The 19035-nt window shown below is 33.7% G+C and overlaps 3 protein-coding genes across 3 annotated transcripts; 1 reads left to right on the top strand and 2 right to left on the bottom strand.

Moving 5' to 3' along the window:
* The first annotated feature begins 6357 nt into the window (after positions 1 to 6357).
* Positions 6358 to 7918, top strand: LOC18605033 (GDSL-like Lipase/Acylhydrolase superfamily protein). Its single transcript, XM_018116700.2, has 2 exons — positions 6358 to 7026; positions 7139 to 7918. The coding sequence occupies exons 1-2, from the start codon at positions 6385 to 6387 to the stop codon at positions 7640 to 7642; spliced, it is 1146 nt and encodes a 381-aa protein (XP_017972189.1). The 5' UTR covers positions 6358 to 6384; the 3' UTR covers positions 7643 to 7918.
* Positions 7919 to 11972: 4054 nt separating this feature from the next.
* Positions 11973 to 15157, bottom strand: LOC18605035 (E3 ubiquitin-protein ligase AIRP2-like). Its single transcript, XM_007037806.3, has 5 exons — positions 14354 to 15157; positions 13733 to 13895; positions 13475 to 13541; positions 12498 to 12732; positions 11973 to 12375 (listed from the first exon to the last, which is right to left on the bottom strand). Exons 1-5 carry the CDS (start codon positions 14437 to 14439, stop codon positions 12165 to 12167), a joined length of 762 nt encoding a protein of 253 aa, XP_007037868.1. The 5' UTR covers positions 14440 to 15157; the 3' UTR covers positions 11973 to 12164.
* Positions 15158 to 15878: 721 nt separating this feature from the next.
* AZG2 (Xanthine/uracil permease family protein) lies at positions 15879 to 17805 on the bottom strand. The gene has a single exon (XM_018117228.2). The coding sequence runs from the start codon at positions 17787 to 17789 to the stop codon at positions 16152 to 16154; it is 1638 nt and encodes a 545-aa protein (XP_017972717.1). The 5' UTR covers positions 17790 to 17805; the 3' UTR covers positions 15879 to 16151.
* Positions 17806 to 19035: the final 1230 nt, after the last annotated feature.

Here is a 19035-nt window from a genome sequence, read left to right on the forward strand (position 1 = left end):
GCCAAGGAGGTGGACAATTTCCTTTGAAGCTTAAAGCAATACTTCAAGGCCATAGGCATCATGGAAAATGCTCTACGGATTAATTCCGCAACCATATATTTTGTGGACATTGCCTTGTTATGGTAGAGATACAGGTGCAATAAGAAGCTAAGGGAAGCAACCATACATACTTGGGCAGAGTTCTAGAGGGAGTTTCGGAAGCAATTTTACCCTGAGTACGTAGATGATGAGGCATGTGGCAAACTTAGGAGGCTTACCCAACACAATAAGGTAAGAGAATAAGCTAAATAGTTTTTTGAGTTATTGCTTCAAATTAATGCTCTTGGTGAAAAGGAAGCAATATTTTTTTTTATGGATGGGCTTAAACCATAGGCCAAGTTGGAACTCCAAAGGAGAAGTGTGCAGAACGTCATGAAGGTTATTACCGTGGCGAAATCATTGGTGGATTTACACAAGCTTGATTACAAGCCTTTCCTTTCCCAGCCCAAGAAAAATGACAATGGTGGGGAAAAGAAAGAAAGTGGGTCAGAAGAAGAGGTTGACATAAAATCGTCATATCGTCAGACTAAGGTAACCGCTTAGTGGAAGGACAAGAAAAAGAAGCTTTTCAAATGTTTCTTATGCGAGGAACCACACTTGATAAGGAATTGTCCCATGCGTAAAAAGCTCATGGCCATCATGATGGACGAGGAAGATCTAGCCAACAAAAGTGACAACCATTGTGTAAAGGGACCCAATGAGCAGTCACACTTAAGGAGATTAGTGTTACACAAGAAAAAGGAGAAATACCAGTGTAGTGGCAGAGAGTGCTATCATCTGCGGTGTCATCATCCTTGATTAGAAGACCCAAGGAGTGCACTGAAATTAGGTGGTGTCGTGTTACATCTAGGGGAGCAACAAATAACAATGAAATGCCTTATGGTCTGAAGGAGACCAAGACCAATGGCAACGAGACTACCACAAATAAAGGTGAAGAAGCCCAAGACATGGACATGAAAATGTCGAGACCAACCTGTCGTAACGTGCGGGTCCGGGAACTCGACTGCTAGACGTTGGTGAAAATTAAATGTTGGTTAGGAGTCACCACCAATCTTTTTTATCTAGGTGTGATTGGTCACCTATTAACTCGATTCTAATCAACGAAGTTCTAAATTAATTTTAGGTTCGTCGACAAATTGAGAACTGATCCACGTTTTTCAGAGATAGGTTTGGGAGTGCGGTAACGCACGGAGAAGGGTTAGCACCTCTGTGACGCCCGTTCCGTGAACGGTACCATTTAATCTTAAGTTATCTTATTGTAGCCTACTTTTGATTTAATCACTACTTATTAACTAATTTTTTATTAAATTGACTGATTTAGTTTTTTTATTTTATTTGGTTTTATGTATGCACATGATGCAAGCGTAAAATGATGTCATGACTTGTTTATTTTAAATAATGGGGTCGACAATCTTTTATTAGAAAATCATTCGAAGACCATTCCAACGCTTTGGTGAAGTCTTGAAATTTTTCTCACCTAGAGATATCCTCGGAAGAACTCGTCTCTATAAGCTCCTCGAGGAAATCCCATCATCGGAACTCCCGCACCATTTGCAAGATAAATGTGGCATGCTATGACAGGATAAAATGATGATATCTACATGCACGCGTTTGTTGATTTAGGTGGTTCATAATACATCCAATTATGTGTTTAATAATCTATCACCTTATTTATATGTTTATTATTATTTGTCATTTTTTTTTCATGGATTATTTATTTATTTTATTTTATTTATATTTTTCTGTTTTCTATTTAGATCCATATCCTTTAATTAACGTTGTTGATTAATATTTTACTTGATTATATAACTTATCAAATAAAAAATTAATTAATTTTTTAAACGATTAAATTAACTTTATTTTGTAATATTTATTTAAGCTAATTAACTAATTTAAGTTCGAATGCAACATTATGTAAATTTATTTTTTAACAATGACTATTTGACTTAACGGGCATTGGAGTTTAGAGTTCGGATTTATCTCGACGCTTCGGTGAAAATCCGTCTCAAACTTCGCACCCAAAAAAATCACTTAAAAGAGGCAACTCTTTGCCTTTCTTAAGTGGAATTTCGCAAATAATCATCTCATTTTTCTTATAATTTTTATATTTGTATCATGTTTTTTTTTTGTTTTTTTTGTTTTTATATATATATTATATTTACAAGTATCTAAATATATTTATACTATAAATATTTCCTTCTTTTTAAACATCTTTTTTTTTTACTATTTATACTATATTTTAAAATATTATCTAAAATAAATCTCAGGACACTATATTAAGTAATTTAGCTTAATTTTTTTGCCATCTAATTACATATTTAACCTAATGAATTAAACCAAACCCAAGCAACATAATTCATAATGCAAAAATAAAAAAAAGAGTTAGATTTTTACCTGATTTGGGTTTTAATAATGACCTAAATAACTTGTGTATAGCCCACCAAATCCTTCAATCAATTGGGCTGTTAGAAGCCCAAAAGGAAAAATCTTTCCTTTTTCAAAAGCCCAATGACATTTGCCTTTTTTCCTTTTTTTTTTTTCTTTCTCTCTTTCCTTCTCTTTTTCCCTTTTTGGCCCGCAACTCTCTTTTTTCTTTCTTTTCTTTTTTTCTTCTTCTTCTTTCTCTCTTTCTTCTCCTTTCATTCCCCTGCTGGCTTCTTCTTTCTTTTTCCTCTTTCTTTCTTTCTTCTTCTCTTTCTCTCCTTTCTCTCTACCGGCGTCTCACCCTTCTCATTTTCTCTCTTCCTTTTCTTTTTTTTTTCTTTTTGCTCTATTTTTTTGTGTTTTATTGTGGCTTTTTTGGGTTAATTGTTGTGTTTTTTTTTTTTTGTGTTTCAGTTTTTTTGGTGGATGGTTTTTTTTTGCCAAGAGATGAATCAGTTTTTTTTTTTATTTTTGCTCCCCTTCTTCCTTTTTGCTGGTGGTGAATCTTTAAAAACAGGGTTGTCCAAAAATTTAGACAACCCGGTAATGAGGTTTTGACACTAAAGAGTTGGTAGCCAGAGCCCCATTACTGCTGGTGGTTGGGGGAAGGGATGGCTGGGCATATGCTCGGTCATTCCTCTATTCTTTTTTTTATAATTTTTTTTTATATTTTATATTTTATTATTATTTTTATTATTTTAGAAGTGTTTACAGACCAAATGGCAAAAGTAACGGACGATTGGTTCAAAACAAATGTCTAAAGAGATGGTGCATTCCAAAGAAGTGTGTCAAAGCCAAAAGTGCACATAATGAGGTTGTTCGAAGCAACGATGTGCGAGAGGACGACCTTGATGTAAAAGTGCAATTCTTAGTAACGATGGTATTGCTGGATTGAGTGGGGGAGGATGTCATGGCCCAAGAGTTCAAACCAGTTCAAGCAGGCCAAGTAACCCAACAAACAATTGCCCAAGTCGACTAGGCAACCTAGACAACAAGCTAGCTCACGTAGTGTAATCTGATTTGAACTTTGGATTTGTAAATGTATATCTAGGTTTAGATATAAATTTATTAAATTAAATTAAGATTTGGATTTAATTTGAATATTATCTCTTCAAATTAAATCCCCTATCATTATTTCTTTATTTTATCTTATCTTATTCTTATATTGTAATTTAATAATATCTAATAAAGAGGTCATTAGTCTATAAATAGGCCCATTCTCCTTATTTGTAACGCACCCCAAATAACTACGAAGCATTCTATTCTCAAAAGCTCTCTTGTCTTCTTGTTTTTTTTTTACTTGCATTATTTTATGGGTTTTAAGACTTACTTAAGGTCTGTTTTCAATATTTAAAGTCACACGAGATTGAGTTTAAGTTCTAACATGTGACAATGCAAACAACTTAAATATATTAGAAACTCAAATTAAGATCAAAGTCATTTTATATTTGAATTTGAATTCACTCAATTCTGTATATAATTTAAGCTTTCAAGTATTTTTCAAATCATTACTTTTTATATGAAAAAAATGAACATTTTTTATAATTAATAAATAATTAAATTTTAAATATTAAAACATTGGTAATAAATTTATTGAAAAAAAATAAATGAGTAAAAAGTAAAAGAAGATATATTAATTACAATAAATAGAAATCTGAAAAGCTCCAACTACTCATTAACCCACAAAGAGCAAAAAGCAATTTAATGAAAGCGAATACTGATATGTAGGGACGCCACCTGTTAGCGTTAGATGAAACAAATCTTTTGCCGGCTGCATCCTTGCTATGGGGATTCACTGCAGATTGTACAAAGAATTTAAAGCACCCAATCAGCAACCAGTGAATCCATACCCCGTGGTTGCATTAACGAAGGATCCACCGGACCAAAGTACTGCAAATAGATTTGATTAGGGGGGCCGAAAGCAAATTGACTTGTAATCCCAATTTTCTTTTTCAGAAACATTCTATTTTGACGATGATATACAGTCATTTTATACTGTTTTAATCGGGTAAAATCAAAAAAGTTTTCTTAAAATACTTTAAAAAGATATTTTGATCTTCTTATTTTAAAATAATATTCTTTGTGCTTTAATTTTAACATTATTAAAAGATAATTAAAACAACATTATACCCAATACTACATAAATATTTTAAAACACATACTTTCTTAAAAGAAATCTACTCATATTCCTTTTATAAAATTTATTTTGATATTTAATAAAATTCAATATTTGATAGAGAAGAAAAAAAACTTAAAATTTAGTAAAATTCTAGAATAAGATTTATGAATGTGGTAATTTATCTCATTCTGATATTTAATAAAATTCAATATTTGATAAAGAAGGAAAAATCTTAAAACATTTTATATATAATAATCAAAGTTAAATTTTTTTTTATGTCATCTTAAACCTTGGTTTCAAATAACAAATTTTGAGTAAAAATTTTCAACAAAACTAACAATCATTAGTAAAAAGTTAATTTTTTGACCCTGCATCATTAAATTTCAAATATTCATCATTCAATAAAAGATTTACTTTTAATATATTCTTTTTTTTAAAAAAAAAAAACTCTAATTGTTGGAGAAATAAACAATTTGATTACAATAGCCTTTATCTCAAGAAAAAAGTTTATGATTTTTAAGGTATATATAACTTCAAATTTTTAGACCCTCAAATAAAAAATTTTTAAGTTTTTTTTCTGATTAAGCTTTTTAAAAAAACGAAGAACAGATTTTTTTTTAAAAATATTTAAATTAAAAAAATAATATAAAAGGCATTTATATTTTAAAACATCTATATAGTGTTAGGTTTAATTCTTTTTAATTGTTGATTAATGATGATAATAATTAAAGGGTCAAAAATATTATTTTTGAAATAAGAGGATTAGATCTTATTTTGAAATGTTTTGAAAAGACATTTTGGATTTTACTCTTTTTAATCTTTATATTTATTTACTTAATATGTTAGTTTGTTAATTAAATTATTTGTTTGACACGTGTCTAACCAGTGAGTTAACGGTTTAATTAACGTTAGGCAAAATGGTTTTGAATTATGAAGAAGGATAATTGATTCGAGTCACACTGGCTGCGATCTACTTCTTCGAAAATGAAAAGTTCTTTGGTATTTCTTTCAAGTCACCGAAGAAACCGGTGATGGGATTTCTTTTCACATTTAGAGCCCCCAACTAATTTCGCTTCAACTACTTTAAGATCCTTCACCTCTAAAATTTATTAACTCTCACACCCCCACCTCACAGGCTTACGCCATCATCAGTGCCGCATAGCACCCTTTATTTTATTTTCTCTCTTTTTTCAAAATTGAGAACTTCATCACGAGTCCGATTTTACTAAATAATAACAGCTGAAGTTAATTAATTTTTATTCTTTTAGTTTATTTAATTAAATTATTTATTTATTTTTAACATAATACTTAAAAAAATTTTAAATTATTTAAAAATTTTAAATAAATTTTTACTTTATATCTACATGACGATAATATGTATTAATATGAAAACTGAAAAATATAAAAATATCATGTTATCATGACTCATTAATATACAATGTCATTATATATTATGACATGTCAATATATTACGTTATTGTCTCGTGGTATAAAGTAACAACTAACATTTTAACTAAGTCACTATTAATTATAAGAAATTAATAAAATATAATAAAAAATTTATTTAAATTTATTTTAAATATTATTTTTATTTTTATATATAAATTTTGAATATAGTGTGAAAATTCAAAGCTACTTTTTCAGTATATTAAATGCAAATACCCAAACTAACTCAATTATACAGCATGAGGGTATCAGAAAATGTAGGGCCACGCAGCGAGGGGGCATTGATTAAGTGTTTGGGTATATATATATATATGAGAGCGCGAAAGGTTCTAAAGAGTAAAAAACGCCCATAGACAATGGCTACCCTCTCAATATTACATTTTTCATTGCAGAAGATCCTCATCACCGTCAACACAATCTTCCTCCTATCTTCTTCTTTGCCTTCTGCTTCTGCCATAACTCCTTTTAAGAAGATCTATGCCTTTGGTGACTCTTTCACTGACACTGGCAACACGGGTTCCCTCACCGGTCCCACAGGCTTTGTTCATGTTTCCAACCCTCCCTATGGCACCACCTTCTTTCATCACCCTACGAACCGTTACTCTGATGGACGGCTAGTGATTGACTTCGTGGCTCAATCATTGTCTTTGCCTTTCTTGCCGCCCTACCGTAAGAGCAAAGGCAACACGACTTATGGGGTGAACTTTGCCGTGGCTGGCTCAACAGCAATAAATCATGCTTTCTTTGCCAAGAACAACCTTTCTCTTGATATCACTCCTGAATCAATCCAAACTCAACTGATTTGGTTTGACAAGTACTTGGAGAGTCAAGGTTGTAAAGGGCCAGAGTCAGGCCCTGAGTGCAAAGAAGGATTGGATGATGCTTTATTTTGGATTGGTGAAATTGGTGTCAACGACTATGCCTATACTCTTGGATCAACTGTATCAGATGACACTATCCGGAAACTTGCTATCTATAGTCTTACCGAGTTTTTACAGGTAACAAAGTAACTTCAATTAGTAAGAGTTTTTGGCTGCATATCCTTTTGTAGGTAAAGCTGTAAGAAGACTTCATAAAATCTCAACTGTCTTGCTTCTAATGTTTTTGCAGTCATTGCTGAAGAAGGGTGCAAAATATGTTGTTGTCCAAGCTCTGCCTACAACAGGATGCCTACCACTGGCCATGACACTGGCTCCTTCGGATGACAGAGACGATATAGGCTGTGTGAAGAGCGTGAACAACCAAAGCTACACCCACAATCTAGTCCTCCAAGCTAAGTTATCCGATCTCAGGCAGCAGTTTCCCCAAGCTGTCATTGCTTATGCTGATTATTGGAATGCCTATCGCACGGTCATGAAGAATCCAGAGAAGTATGGATTCAAAGAGAGCTTCAAGGCATGCTGTGGAACAGGTGATCCCTACAACTTTGATGTGTTTAATACATGCGGCACGCCATCTGTCACTGCTTGCTCAAACCCCTCTGAACACATCAACTGGGATGGAGTGCACCTCACTGAAGCTATGTATAAGGTGGTTGCTGACATGTTCCTCAATGGAAATCTCAGTAATCCTCCATTCAAATCCTTGCTGGAAAGAAAACAGCAGAAGCCATGAAAGCACGAAACTCTTTGCCTTCGAAATTGCCTTGATACTATTTCTTGTTGATTGTACCTTTACAGTTCACTTGTGAGATAAATTCTCTGCCGGAAGCTTTACTCGAGTTCTCTCGTTTCAACAGCACAATTGATATGCTCAAAAGTCAAAACCTATAGCGAGCTATGGACTTGCTATATGGCAATGGCAGAAACTTCCTCTGATATTTATTTATCAATCTGGAGATTAAAATCTCTTTTAATTTAAGAACTATGAAATTTAAGTTCATACCTGAAATGGGGAATCACTTATTATTGTGTATAGGAATCAAAAGAACATTAAGGATTGACATAAAATGTAGTAATTCAGACTATCTTGAGCAGAGGAAGGTTAAGTGAACTATGGTTCAGGCAGCAAGCATAATCTTAATTTCCAGGGCATAATATTTTAAGCATAAACAAATACAATTATATATCGTTATTGAGGGACAGAATCCTGATCTGATCAACGCAGAAATCTGTAAATAACCAGACTGAGGTTCCCCTGAGTCCAACTTGTTCTCTGAAAATTTAATATACAAGGTAAATAATAACAGAAAGCCAATTGCGAATCTCGGTAGAGTTTCATACTTCATATGTGTTAACTACTTAAGCACAAACTTGGCACCAAGAATACTACTGGATTTCATTAGAAATGCGGTATTTTCACTGACATCTTCCCCTTTCTATAATCTGCTGGACTCTGCTTCTTAATTGGACAAATGGCTTTTTTATTTATCCGAGCAAGCAGGGAAAACCTGCTACACTAGAAACTGTACAAATCAACAAATCAGCAGCCACTATACATCAAAAAAGAACTAAGCTGTATGTAGAGGGAAAGAATCACAAATTCTTCAGTTTTTGCAAAGAGAGGCATTCCTAGCAGCATCCTCTTCAGACAAGTCACTAAGTTTGGATCGAACAGAACCAAGAATGCAACTAAAAATCTTCTCAGCATCATCACCCTGCTTTTCATGCTTCCTGTCCGGCTGTGACGCTCTAACCCGATAAAGTAAATATGTGCACGCAATGCTACTTTATAAAACAGTCACCTCGAGAGATTTTCCTTTCAGCCAGTTTATCCAATTGAATTCCTCAGACCAATCCCCAGCAGGCCTATTAATATCACAGCAATGCAAGACTTTGCTCCGAACTTGCTTAGAAAAGCAGCAGCCGAAAACAAAAGTGATCTCTGACATCAACAGCTTGACCACAGAATAAACCAGATGTATTCATAGGGATACCCTACCTGGAAAGCATGTGCAGATTAGGGAGCTTGTCCAAAGTAGCCATCCAAGCAATCAAGGCATGCCTGGGAATATTATGCTGAAACCAGATAAGTCAGTGTCTGCCATAGTGCACCTTGGCTTCTTATGCCTAATGAAATTACATGTATCAGCAGCATTAAGTTCACATGGCTTGGAGGCCAACCACTTAGCTTGATCGCCAGTAAACTCAATGTAAGAAGCAGCAAGATCTCTAAGCTTGAGAAGTTTCTTCCAACACCAGCAAGATCTCTAATCTGCAGGAATCATGAAGAATTGCTTCTTCATGTTTTGTTAATGTGCATAGTTGTATATTTCCTGATTCTCACTGAACCAAATACATCGATACGAGGAACAAACTTAGCATGCTAATAAATAATCAGATAGAGCATAAAATCTTTTGCTTCTTTTCTTGTTCTTACCCAATATAAGTGCCTTTTGTTTTTACCTAAATACCCCCAATAAAAGAGATGGCCATTGGGTATTGGTCACTAAGTTGGCATTTGGCTCTAAAGTCTAAAAGTGATCGGATCTAAAACCAAGTGACCAGCAGGCAAATTGCAGCCACCTATTATAAAAAGTAGCCTTGATGATAACTAAGCTTAATAACATTTTTAAAAATAACCCTTAAAAATAAAATATTTTTAAAAATAATCTTTTTTATAATTTTAATTATTTTTAATTAAATTGAATAAAATTATTTTTAATAAAATTACATATTATGATATTACACGTCATGTATATAAATATGTTACACATTATGTACAAAAACATATAATACATTATGGTTAGATTGTTACACATCATGTACAGAAATATGTGACACATCATGTACAAAAATATGTGACACGTTATACATAAAAACATGTGACACGCTATGTATAGAAACATGTGACGTGTTATGATTAGGTTGTTACATACTTGTTGAAAATAATACTGTTATTACACACCATGTACAAAAATATATTACACACCATGATTAAAAAAAGTTATTACATGTCATGTTCAAAAATAAATATTATTGTTACACGACATGTTGAAAAAATATTATTGTTACACGTCATATTCAAAAACATTTTGTTACATTTTAATTTCTAAAATGTTGTTGTTACTTACGAACCAAAACTTCAAATCCTTTCAACTCTCTTCATTTTTTTTGTTTTTTTGACAATTTGACACCGATTAAAGTGTTTATAACATATTTTCATAAATCAAAACATAAATTTTTTTATCTAAAACACCTATTTCAATTAAAAAAAAACTCTTTTAAAAATCTAAGTTTATAAATTTCAAAATTTGAGTTTATTAGTGTTTAGGTTCCAAATTGATTTAATTAAAAGTTATTTCAAACAACTGTGATCATTCTACCGTTTTAGTTTTACGCAAAATACTTAAAAATCAAAATTTCCAAATAATCACCCGTCCAAACACGTTAAAACCATTGTTTGGTATTTTGAAAGCGCAAAAAGAAAAATCAAAATACAAGAGAGAAAAATCATAAGTATAGCAGACGAATGTTAATTAGAAAAATCGATAAAATTTGAGAGTTGAAAGAAATAAATCAACACAAATAGAGAAAAATTGTGGTGAATGATTTAATTTATTTGAAATAGTTTTAAGAATATTTTTGTCAAGTTATGATTAAATATAATTAAAAATAATTAAATTTATTTTAATAATTATTTTTAAAATATTTTTTTCAAGAAAAACTATTTATCATAATATCTTTTTTAATAAATCATAAAGAAAAGTAAAGCTTTCACAAAGTCACTTTTCTATTAACCATTAAAGAGCTGCCAGTTGTATGAAGCATATTAAAGACAATCCTTTAACTGTTTGGGTGTAACCCTTCGGATGGTGGTGTATTCTTGGCAGTTGTTTCCTGCACCATTTTCCATGCTCCTGCATTTCAAAATACACAGAGCCGGGTCATACTCAAGCTGAAATGCTAGTTTCTTCATTCTCCTTAATTTGGAACTGCGAGCAGTTTGCAGCATGTGACATCAACTTTCCCTTGTATACTATTAGAGACCTTGTATGGATCTGTCTCTGCATTTTGCTACAATATATATATATATATATATATACATATATATATATGTGTGTGTGTGTGATTCTGTGTAATTTTCATTCTATTTTTGAGTAAATGAATTAGTTAAGCAAGATTCGTTTTATTGGGAAAGTTTAGAGTCCCTCTGGCTCTGTTAAGCATCCATAACTGGTTGATCATAATGAAGTAACTGGTTTTTGCTTCCATGACAATGATGGAAGGGTTTACTTGCTCGAGCCAAAGACTTCCACAGTCAATTATACGTTTTGGGTACTATGTATGCGTTATTACTTGCACATTTGATACAGGCCCCCATGAGAGAGGTTCTCAAGAGTTAGAAAAGAGCAGCAACTTTGGAGCTAAATTGCATCAGGTCCCTAATTACAAGCAAAGAATGTGCAAGCTCTAACCTTCCCAAAATTTTACTGAACAATGCAAAATGAAACTCAACTTCAAAAACTGAGAATTTGCTTTAGCTCTAACATGACTTAAGATACAAGTATTATAACAGAACAAAACAAATGCTGCTCTCTGCATCTTCCAAGCTGTGACGTTACAGTCTTAGAAAGGCTGGAAGGATGACACGTTCCCAAACAATCGCTTTAAAGCAAATTACAGTATTAAACTACAGCATATTGACATTCATGTCGTCAAAGAATAGACCAAATGTTTACAATCAAGCCTCATTGCTGACAACTCAAGGGGGAGGGAAATTATTTTCTCTGGCCAGGCACAGTCAATTCATCAGTAGATATGAAAATTGCAAACAAAGTCACAATGGTATACTCAGCACCTTAATTACTACAACAAACTGGCATATATATATGCTTGTGCTGTGTCAATTTTACTGAAATAAGTGCCTAAAAGCTTGAAGCACTACAAAGTCTAAATAATCATAAGCAAGAAGTCTCTAATGGAAACTCAGGCTCATAACTGTTAACCAGCCTCCAACAATAATCCAATTAAGTGTTTCCTGGTGCATTGTCAACAAAAAGAAATTTTAAGGATGGGGGGATAGCGCAGAGTTTATTAATATATTAATAATTGGGGATCTTCCATAATCATATACATTATTTTGCTGAAAACATGTTTTGCAACTGAAATTCTCAACATGAAAATCTCACCAGAATATACGCACATCCAGTGGTTGGCAATTTTCTCTCTGTACATCAGAACTTTCTCCTATCAGATTAGATTAAATACTCATAATACATCAAGAATAAAGCATCTGGCATATCCTTAGGCAGCCTGTTTATATACAAATGTAAGCGCAACATATCCTCCTTTAACACGGTTTGAGTTTCAACCACTTCAGTACTGCGTGTAAGAACCCACAAGTCCCCAGAAGTTACTCTTTTTAGACTTCCACGACAGAAAGGGCAAGATTCTGATCTTATGCTCCTGTAAGGTGAGGAAACAAGAGGAAGAAAGAACAGATCAGATGTTAAGGATAAGGATTTTCTCGATTACCAAATATTAGCCAAGGGCAAAGTCCAAAAGCAGGAAAATGAGGTCTTACATACCAATCACGATAGCAATTGATACACATTGCATGACAGCAATTTGGCAAAACTATTTTGTTGCATGGCTCTAGACAGATTCCACATTCATCTTCTCTCTCCAACTCCATATCTGTAACTTTCCTCTTATCGTCTAATTTCTTCCTGACAACCATCTCAAAGCAGTGATCTTCCCCTGGTGTTACATCAAGCTCTGACAGATCACCATGAAGACGCTGAAGAGATGGTAATATGACACCTGCAATTTCACATCCATAATCTATGAATTCTGATAACATGAGTGCCTTCCTATTCTTTTCCAAGTTGATAGCATAAATTCTAAAGAAGACAATTCAATATTATAAAATAAATGGTTTTAAGATTTTGGGAGGATTGGATTGTGATCTAGATTAGATTATTATATATAAACTCAATTCTAGGGTTCCTGAATTGAGAATATAGACCAAAAGAGACTTGCTATAAATGTTTTTTTTGTTAAGCCACTTGCTATGAATGTTGTGCATGATGAAGATGCAATACTATGCAGACTATTAGCATTTACCGGTTTATTTGGATTGAGAGAAGTGAAAAACTCAATGATTTCTCTTGTTTGGATAGTCAAAGGGAAAAGAGAAGTGAAAAACAGGAGAAATATGATTCACAAGTTCTTTCCTGACCCCTACTTGAGTATCTCCAAATGTCCAATTTCTGTGACGGCACTAATGGTTATTGATAAAACATTTTACTAAATTCTGAAAATATCCCCTGAATTGATGAATGAGAGGTTAATCAACTATCAAACTTTCGTTTCATTTCATTACTCTCTTCTCACTTCTCTCAAGTCCAAACAACTGAAAATAAAAAAAAAAAATTCCTTTCATATTTACACAAAATTTTCCTCTATTTGTTATTTCTCTCACTTCTTTTCTACATTTAAATCCAAATATTGTGTAAATTAAGAACAAAACAACATGAGAGAGATGATAGTTCACTTCACATACAGTAGAATTCCCTTATGGTTGCTTTCCTTCTGCATGAAGAGATACTTGGCCTTCCATCAGAGCATACCTAAGAATATAAATTAACAAGCACACGACACAAAGATTCATTAACTCTAATTGATTTCATTCTCTAAATGAAAATTGAAAGTAGAAGAGGAAAGCGGAACAACAACAACAACGAAAGGAAGAAATAGAGAAAAACTAAATAATTGAATTCACAATAGAAACTCATAAATAAGTGAGTATAAATTAACTGACCTGATACACAACAATGTGAAATAGGTTTACATAACTTGAAAGTAGACATGAACATGAGCAATCCAACCATTGAAGAAAAACCAAGAAAATGGGTGCCAAATGATTGTAAACCAGTTTCATTTGAAGACATGCACCCCCCTTAGCTCTTGGAATAGAAGCCGCTCTAACAACAATTTAAAAAACAAAATTACAAAAATATAATTACATACAAACAAAAAAAAAACAGAAAATGAGTAGAATTGAACCATAACTGTGCAAACTCAGAAAGCAATGTAACACAAATTATGAAATATTGCTGCACAAAACAAACGGAGATACTAATACAAAAGTTGCAGATTTTCTTTTGATCCCGGAAACTCTGTAAACACCCAATCAAATATTTTTCTTGACAAAAAAAAATTCCTTGAATCTGTCTAGAAAGGAGGCCCTTTCACCTCCTGGCTTCAATAAAATTTTAACCTTGTCTAGATTACCGAATAGTAACAGAAAACTCATTAAACATGATCAAAGCTATATTTTCAAAAGAATCCCAAAAAGTTTCAATTACCAGTCAACATCAAAAAGTCCCAGTTATATATAAAAACAACAGCAAACCCAAAAAGGAAAAGAGAGTAAACTCACAGCATATTGGCATGTTGAACGTCAGCTTCAAGAACCTTAAGGTAATCCTGGTAAGATGAACTTGCAGAAAGCTCAAAATAATCCATAATTTCCCTTGACTTTAAAGTTTAGACCAAATTTAACACACTAACAACAAAAATGTAAAACAAAGAAAAAAAAAACAGGAGAATTTAGAACTCCGGGTTGTTGTTTTTTCTAAAAAAAAAAAACAAATATCCTATGAACTTGAAAATTTGTTGCTTGTTGAACGATAGAAGGCCCTAAAGAGTGAAGAAGAAGCAGGTGGGAGGGACAGCTAGTTGTAATGGAGTTGGAATCCTGATATCCATCAAACACCTTTTAAAACCAAAAAAGAAATAAAGGAGAAGGAGGATTGGTCAGTTGATTCGTATTCTTTATTTTTGAATTCAAATTAATTAAGCTTCGTTTGATTTTTTGACTTCCTAAAAAACTTTGCCCTTTGACCGTATAATGGAGCAGTTATTGGGTGGGTTAGGTGCTTCTGCCCCTGTTGAAACCGTTCTGCCGTCAACTGATTACTATTGCCGGTTGGAGTATTGGGCCAATTGGGCTGCTGCTCCAACTTTCCCGTATATACAAAGCTGGAGCCTGGAGGGATGAAATAACCCTCTCTGTTTGTCAAAATTGGGTCTTGATTCAAGATTTTATGAAAAAAGTATAAACAACTACCATTAGTAGATTATAACTATTGAACTAACATGATTAATTCGTGAAAAAGGGTAGCAGTCAAGGTGGGAATTTGGAGCTTGTCTGAAAAATGTGAATTCTTCAAGTTCAAGAAAATGCTCAAGGAATTTGTATGGGATCACAGTTGTGTTTTGCAAAAATCAAAAAAATGACGACACTGCATATGGGTTTGCAATGATATTCAACTAAAGTCTTTTATGTTTGTTGTAATTTACTTGAAGCTTCTAGACGTTCATGACATGTCCGAGCACGTGAGATATTTACGTTCCTCCTGTTTCACGTTTTGGATGGCTTTTAGATTCAAATCAATTATTAGTAGTTTTAAATTATGTTTATCGATATGTTAATTTGACTAATGGTTGATATTTGTTGTTAGTCAAAACATTATTTGATATTTTATATTATTTAATAATAACGCAGTATGTTAATATATTATAATAAATAATGATGTGATATTTTAAAATTATAAAACGACATATATAATCACGTGATATTTTTTACCATATACGGTAAAATCGTATTAGAATCATATAAATATAAAACGATAAGAGACGTTTTTACTTAATAGTAGTTAATTAATCGTTAATAATAAAAATATATTTAATTTAAAATAAATATATATAAATTTAATTAAATATAATAAAAAATTTATTTAAAATTTTTAAATAATTCAAATTTTTTTTTTAGCATTATATCTAATTGATTCTATCACAAATCCTAATATATAGTATATGAGTATGACTTGAAAACTGGAATTTGGAAATGGCATCTACGTTTTTTTTTTTTTTTTCATTGTTTTAATTGCTACAATATGATATAGAAAAAGGTCTTATCCCGAAAAAGAAAAGTTGACAAAAGGCATAAAGGTAGATGGAAAATTAATTCTATCATCGATATACCAAACTAGAAACTACACTCAAAAGTTGTACTACCCATTTTACAATAATGTGACTAGCGACAGACAAATTTTGCTGCAAAAAAATGATGGGGGTACTGACGGGTTGGAGTTACTTGTTCTTGTTCCCCACCTATTTTTGTTTACAAGGAAACTGCAGCCCCTAATAAAAGCTCCGACTAATTTCTCTAACATTCAAATGATTTCAACCGTGGACTCCGCCCCAGTTGTAGCAGCTGACACTTGATTTTGTTCTCTGACTACCATTTTCCTCATCTTGTTCAACCACCTAATCAATTCCAGTACTAAATCATACAAGCTAAGTGCAGCATAAAGCCCAATGCCACCAATAATTCCATTTGCTATAGAGTAGGTTAGTGGCATCAGCAACATGGTGACAAAAGCTGGTGCTGCTTCCTTCATATTTCCCCAGTTAATGTCCTTTACCACTTTCATCATCATCACTCCAACCATTACTAGGGAAGGACCAATAGCCCATGGGGGTACGCTGGTCAGTAATGGAGTAAAAAACAATGACAGGAAGAAATACACACCGACGATCACAGCTGTTAATCCTGTTCGACCTCCTTCTTTTATACCTGCCGACGATTCTACGTAGGTGGCCACTGGAGATACTCCTAACGCCGAAGCCATGACGGTGGAACTAGAGTCGACTATGTATGCCAAGTATTCTCCTTCAAAACTTCCTTTGTCATCAACAAAACCGCCAATTTCCGCCATCGTATATAAGGTGCCAGTTGTGGCAAGCACATCAACGTATAGCAATGTTGCCAAAGCCACCCAGACCTCACTCCTATTGAAATTGCTGAAGCTAATAGCTCCAGCTGTGGACTGGATTTTGTGGAAATCTACCACTTTCTTGAAATAATTGTAATTTGCGTCACCAAGTGTGGTATCAGGAAAGTATGTAACAGCAGTGCCCCTAATCCAAGAAATTAATGTAACAAATAGAATCCCATATATCATGCTGCCTTTAATCTCCTTCATTAACCCATAGCAAGTGATCAGAAACCCCGCAAAGCCCAACCAAAATGTTGGGCTTCTCATTTTGCCCCCAAGGCAATTGCCTGTAACCGGGTCTGTGCTGGCACAGGCTGTGACTGTCACCAGTGTAGATGGATCAGGTCCTACGAGGCCTAACCCTTGGTGGATTTGCAAGCCTACGAATGCTATAAACAGCCCAATTCCTGCTGCACATGCAAGTCGGACTGGCTGAGGTATGAGCCGAGCAAGTTTTGCTCGAAGCCCTAAGGCAGCTATTGCAAGGAAAGCACAGCCCTCAACTAAGACCACCGCTAATGCAGTTTGGTATGACAGAGATCCAGATCCATGAAACCCCACTAAGTTATAGGCCAAGTAGGCATTAGGACCCATACCAGGAGCCAAGCCCAAAGGTAAGTTGGCTAAAATTCCCATAGCAAACGACCCAATCATGGCTGATAAAACAGTGGCTACAACAAGATCACTCTTAGTTTTTGAGAGGCAGTTTTCATAACCTGCATTAGGCTTGAACATGCAATCCGGGGAAGCGGTTTGGTTCACCGGAGCCGAGCAATCAGCCGCAGAGCATGTGCCACCGGAGTCTGCAATGATGGTAGCATTAACAGTGATGATATAAGCCATGGTGAGAAAAGTAGCTGTACCGGCTCGCAGTTCCTTTGTGAAGCAACTCTTCCTTGCTTCTAGCTTGAAGTACTTGCCAACTACGCTCTTGGAAACTGTATCATTGAGAGCTATCTCCATCTTTCTCCATGACCTTGCCAGCCTTGCGCACAAGCCAATTCCCATTCTTCCACAGAGTTCACCTCCCATATTTCTCTCTGTTGCGATTTGGAATAATGTAACTAGTATATATAACAAGAAATAATGAAGTGAATCCCGTTGGATTTTATAGGGCATTTGTCATTCATACAGACAGGAGTTATAGTTTAATGAGCGTTACGAGAAGCATTTTTCAGTACTTTAATAAAATTGGGGGCAGCTTTAGAAGGTAAGGTAGAGTAGGCTACCACTTCTTTTGCATTATTAAGGCTTGCCATTGCCTGGCTACATATTTTAATTAGTATTGCCAATGCCAATTTTCTAAGCCTAATCCCTATTTTATTGCTGAAGAATGATGGTTAAGATTCGTTCTGAAAGTTGACTGCTTTCATTGTGGTCCACTGACTATGAAGAATAAGGAAAAAAATCCAGGCTCTTGTTACCTTGGGAACAACTTTTTTCCTTTCACAGTTAATATATATATATATATCTGCGTCAGTTTTACTATATTGTCTCAAACAGTAATAATTAAAATCTAATCATATTACCGTATATGGTCTATGATAGATATATAATTAGCTCAATTGTATGTGTATATACCAAATTAGTAATTGCCCAAAGAATCACTTTTCAAATTATATAACTTTCAAGCTTATAGATGGATCATGTCAGCAACCAAAAACACTGTGCATATGGTATAGATACAATCAAATGAGAGAATTTCTGTTAATCTAATAATATTTGCCCATGCTCGCTAAAAGCATACATGTTCCTCAAATTCGGAAGAGGAAATAAAATGTTTAAGACCAAGTTGTTGGGGAAATTTTTGTTTTTTAGAGTAGTAGCTCGAAAATTCCAAAATCAAAATCTTTGTATGATCTAAAATTATTTTATAATCATACTGTATATATCCAAAGGAATCTGTTAAATTAATTGCGTGGACCCTTAGGCCTAAAGCTGCTTTAATTGCAAAGCATATAGAAATTAAATACATCTATTATCCAATGTTAGATGACGATATTAAGCGATTCAAAGGCTATGCTTACATGCACAGCTCATATGCTTACAAATTTTCTTATGATCTAGCTAGTCGGCTAGTCCCCTAGAAATATAAGTATTAGTCAAGTACTATTATTCTTCGGAACACTTCAAGTTGATTAAAGAAAGTCATAGGCGCACATGCCTTTCAATTAGTTCAAAAACTTTCATTCTTCCTCGTTACTTGAAAGATTCCTCCATCTCCCTCCTCCCCAGTTTCAATTGGGAAAAGAAAAAAGATGAACATAAATTTCTTCAC

Source organism: Theobroma cacao, chromosome 3 (genome assembly GCF_053813885.1).
Source record: "Theobroma cacao isolate CCN51 chromosome 3, ASM5381388v1, whole genome shotgun sequence".
Classification (NCBI taxonomy): Eukaryota; Viridiplantae; Streptophyta; class Magnoliopsida; order Malvales; family Malvaceae; genus Theobroma; species Theobroma cacao.

What these genes read in the sequence shown, in the direction of transcription:
- LOC18605033 (XM_018116700.2), top strand. Translation starts at nt 6,385, where the DNA reads ATGGCTACCCTCTCAATATTACATTTTTCATTGCAGAAGATCCTCATC. An exon ending in GTCTTACCGAGTTTTTACAG is followed by an intron (nt 7,027 to 7,138) that starts GTAACAAAGTAA and finishes ATGTTTTTGCAG; the next exon opens with TCATTGCTGAAGAAGGGTGC.
- LOC18605035 (XM_007037806.3), bottom strand. Translation starts at nt 14,439, where the DNA reads ATGGATTATTTTGAGCTTTCTGCAAGTTCATCTTACCAGGATTACCTT. An exon ending in TTCACATTGTTGTGTATCAG is followed by an intron (nt 13,542 to 13,732) that starts GTCAGTTAATTT and finishes TTATATTCTTAG; the next exon opens with GTATGCTCTGATGGAAGGCC. An exon ending in AACCATAAGGGAATTCTACT is followed by an intron (nt 12,733 to 13,474) that starts GTATGTGAAGTG and finishes GTGAAATTGCAG; the next exon opens with GTGTCATATTACCATCTCTT.
- AZG2 (XM_018117228.2), bottom strand. Translation starts at nt 17,789, where the DNA reads ATGGGAGGTGAACTCTGTGGAAGAATGGGAATTGGCTTGTGCGCAAGG.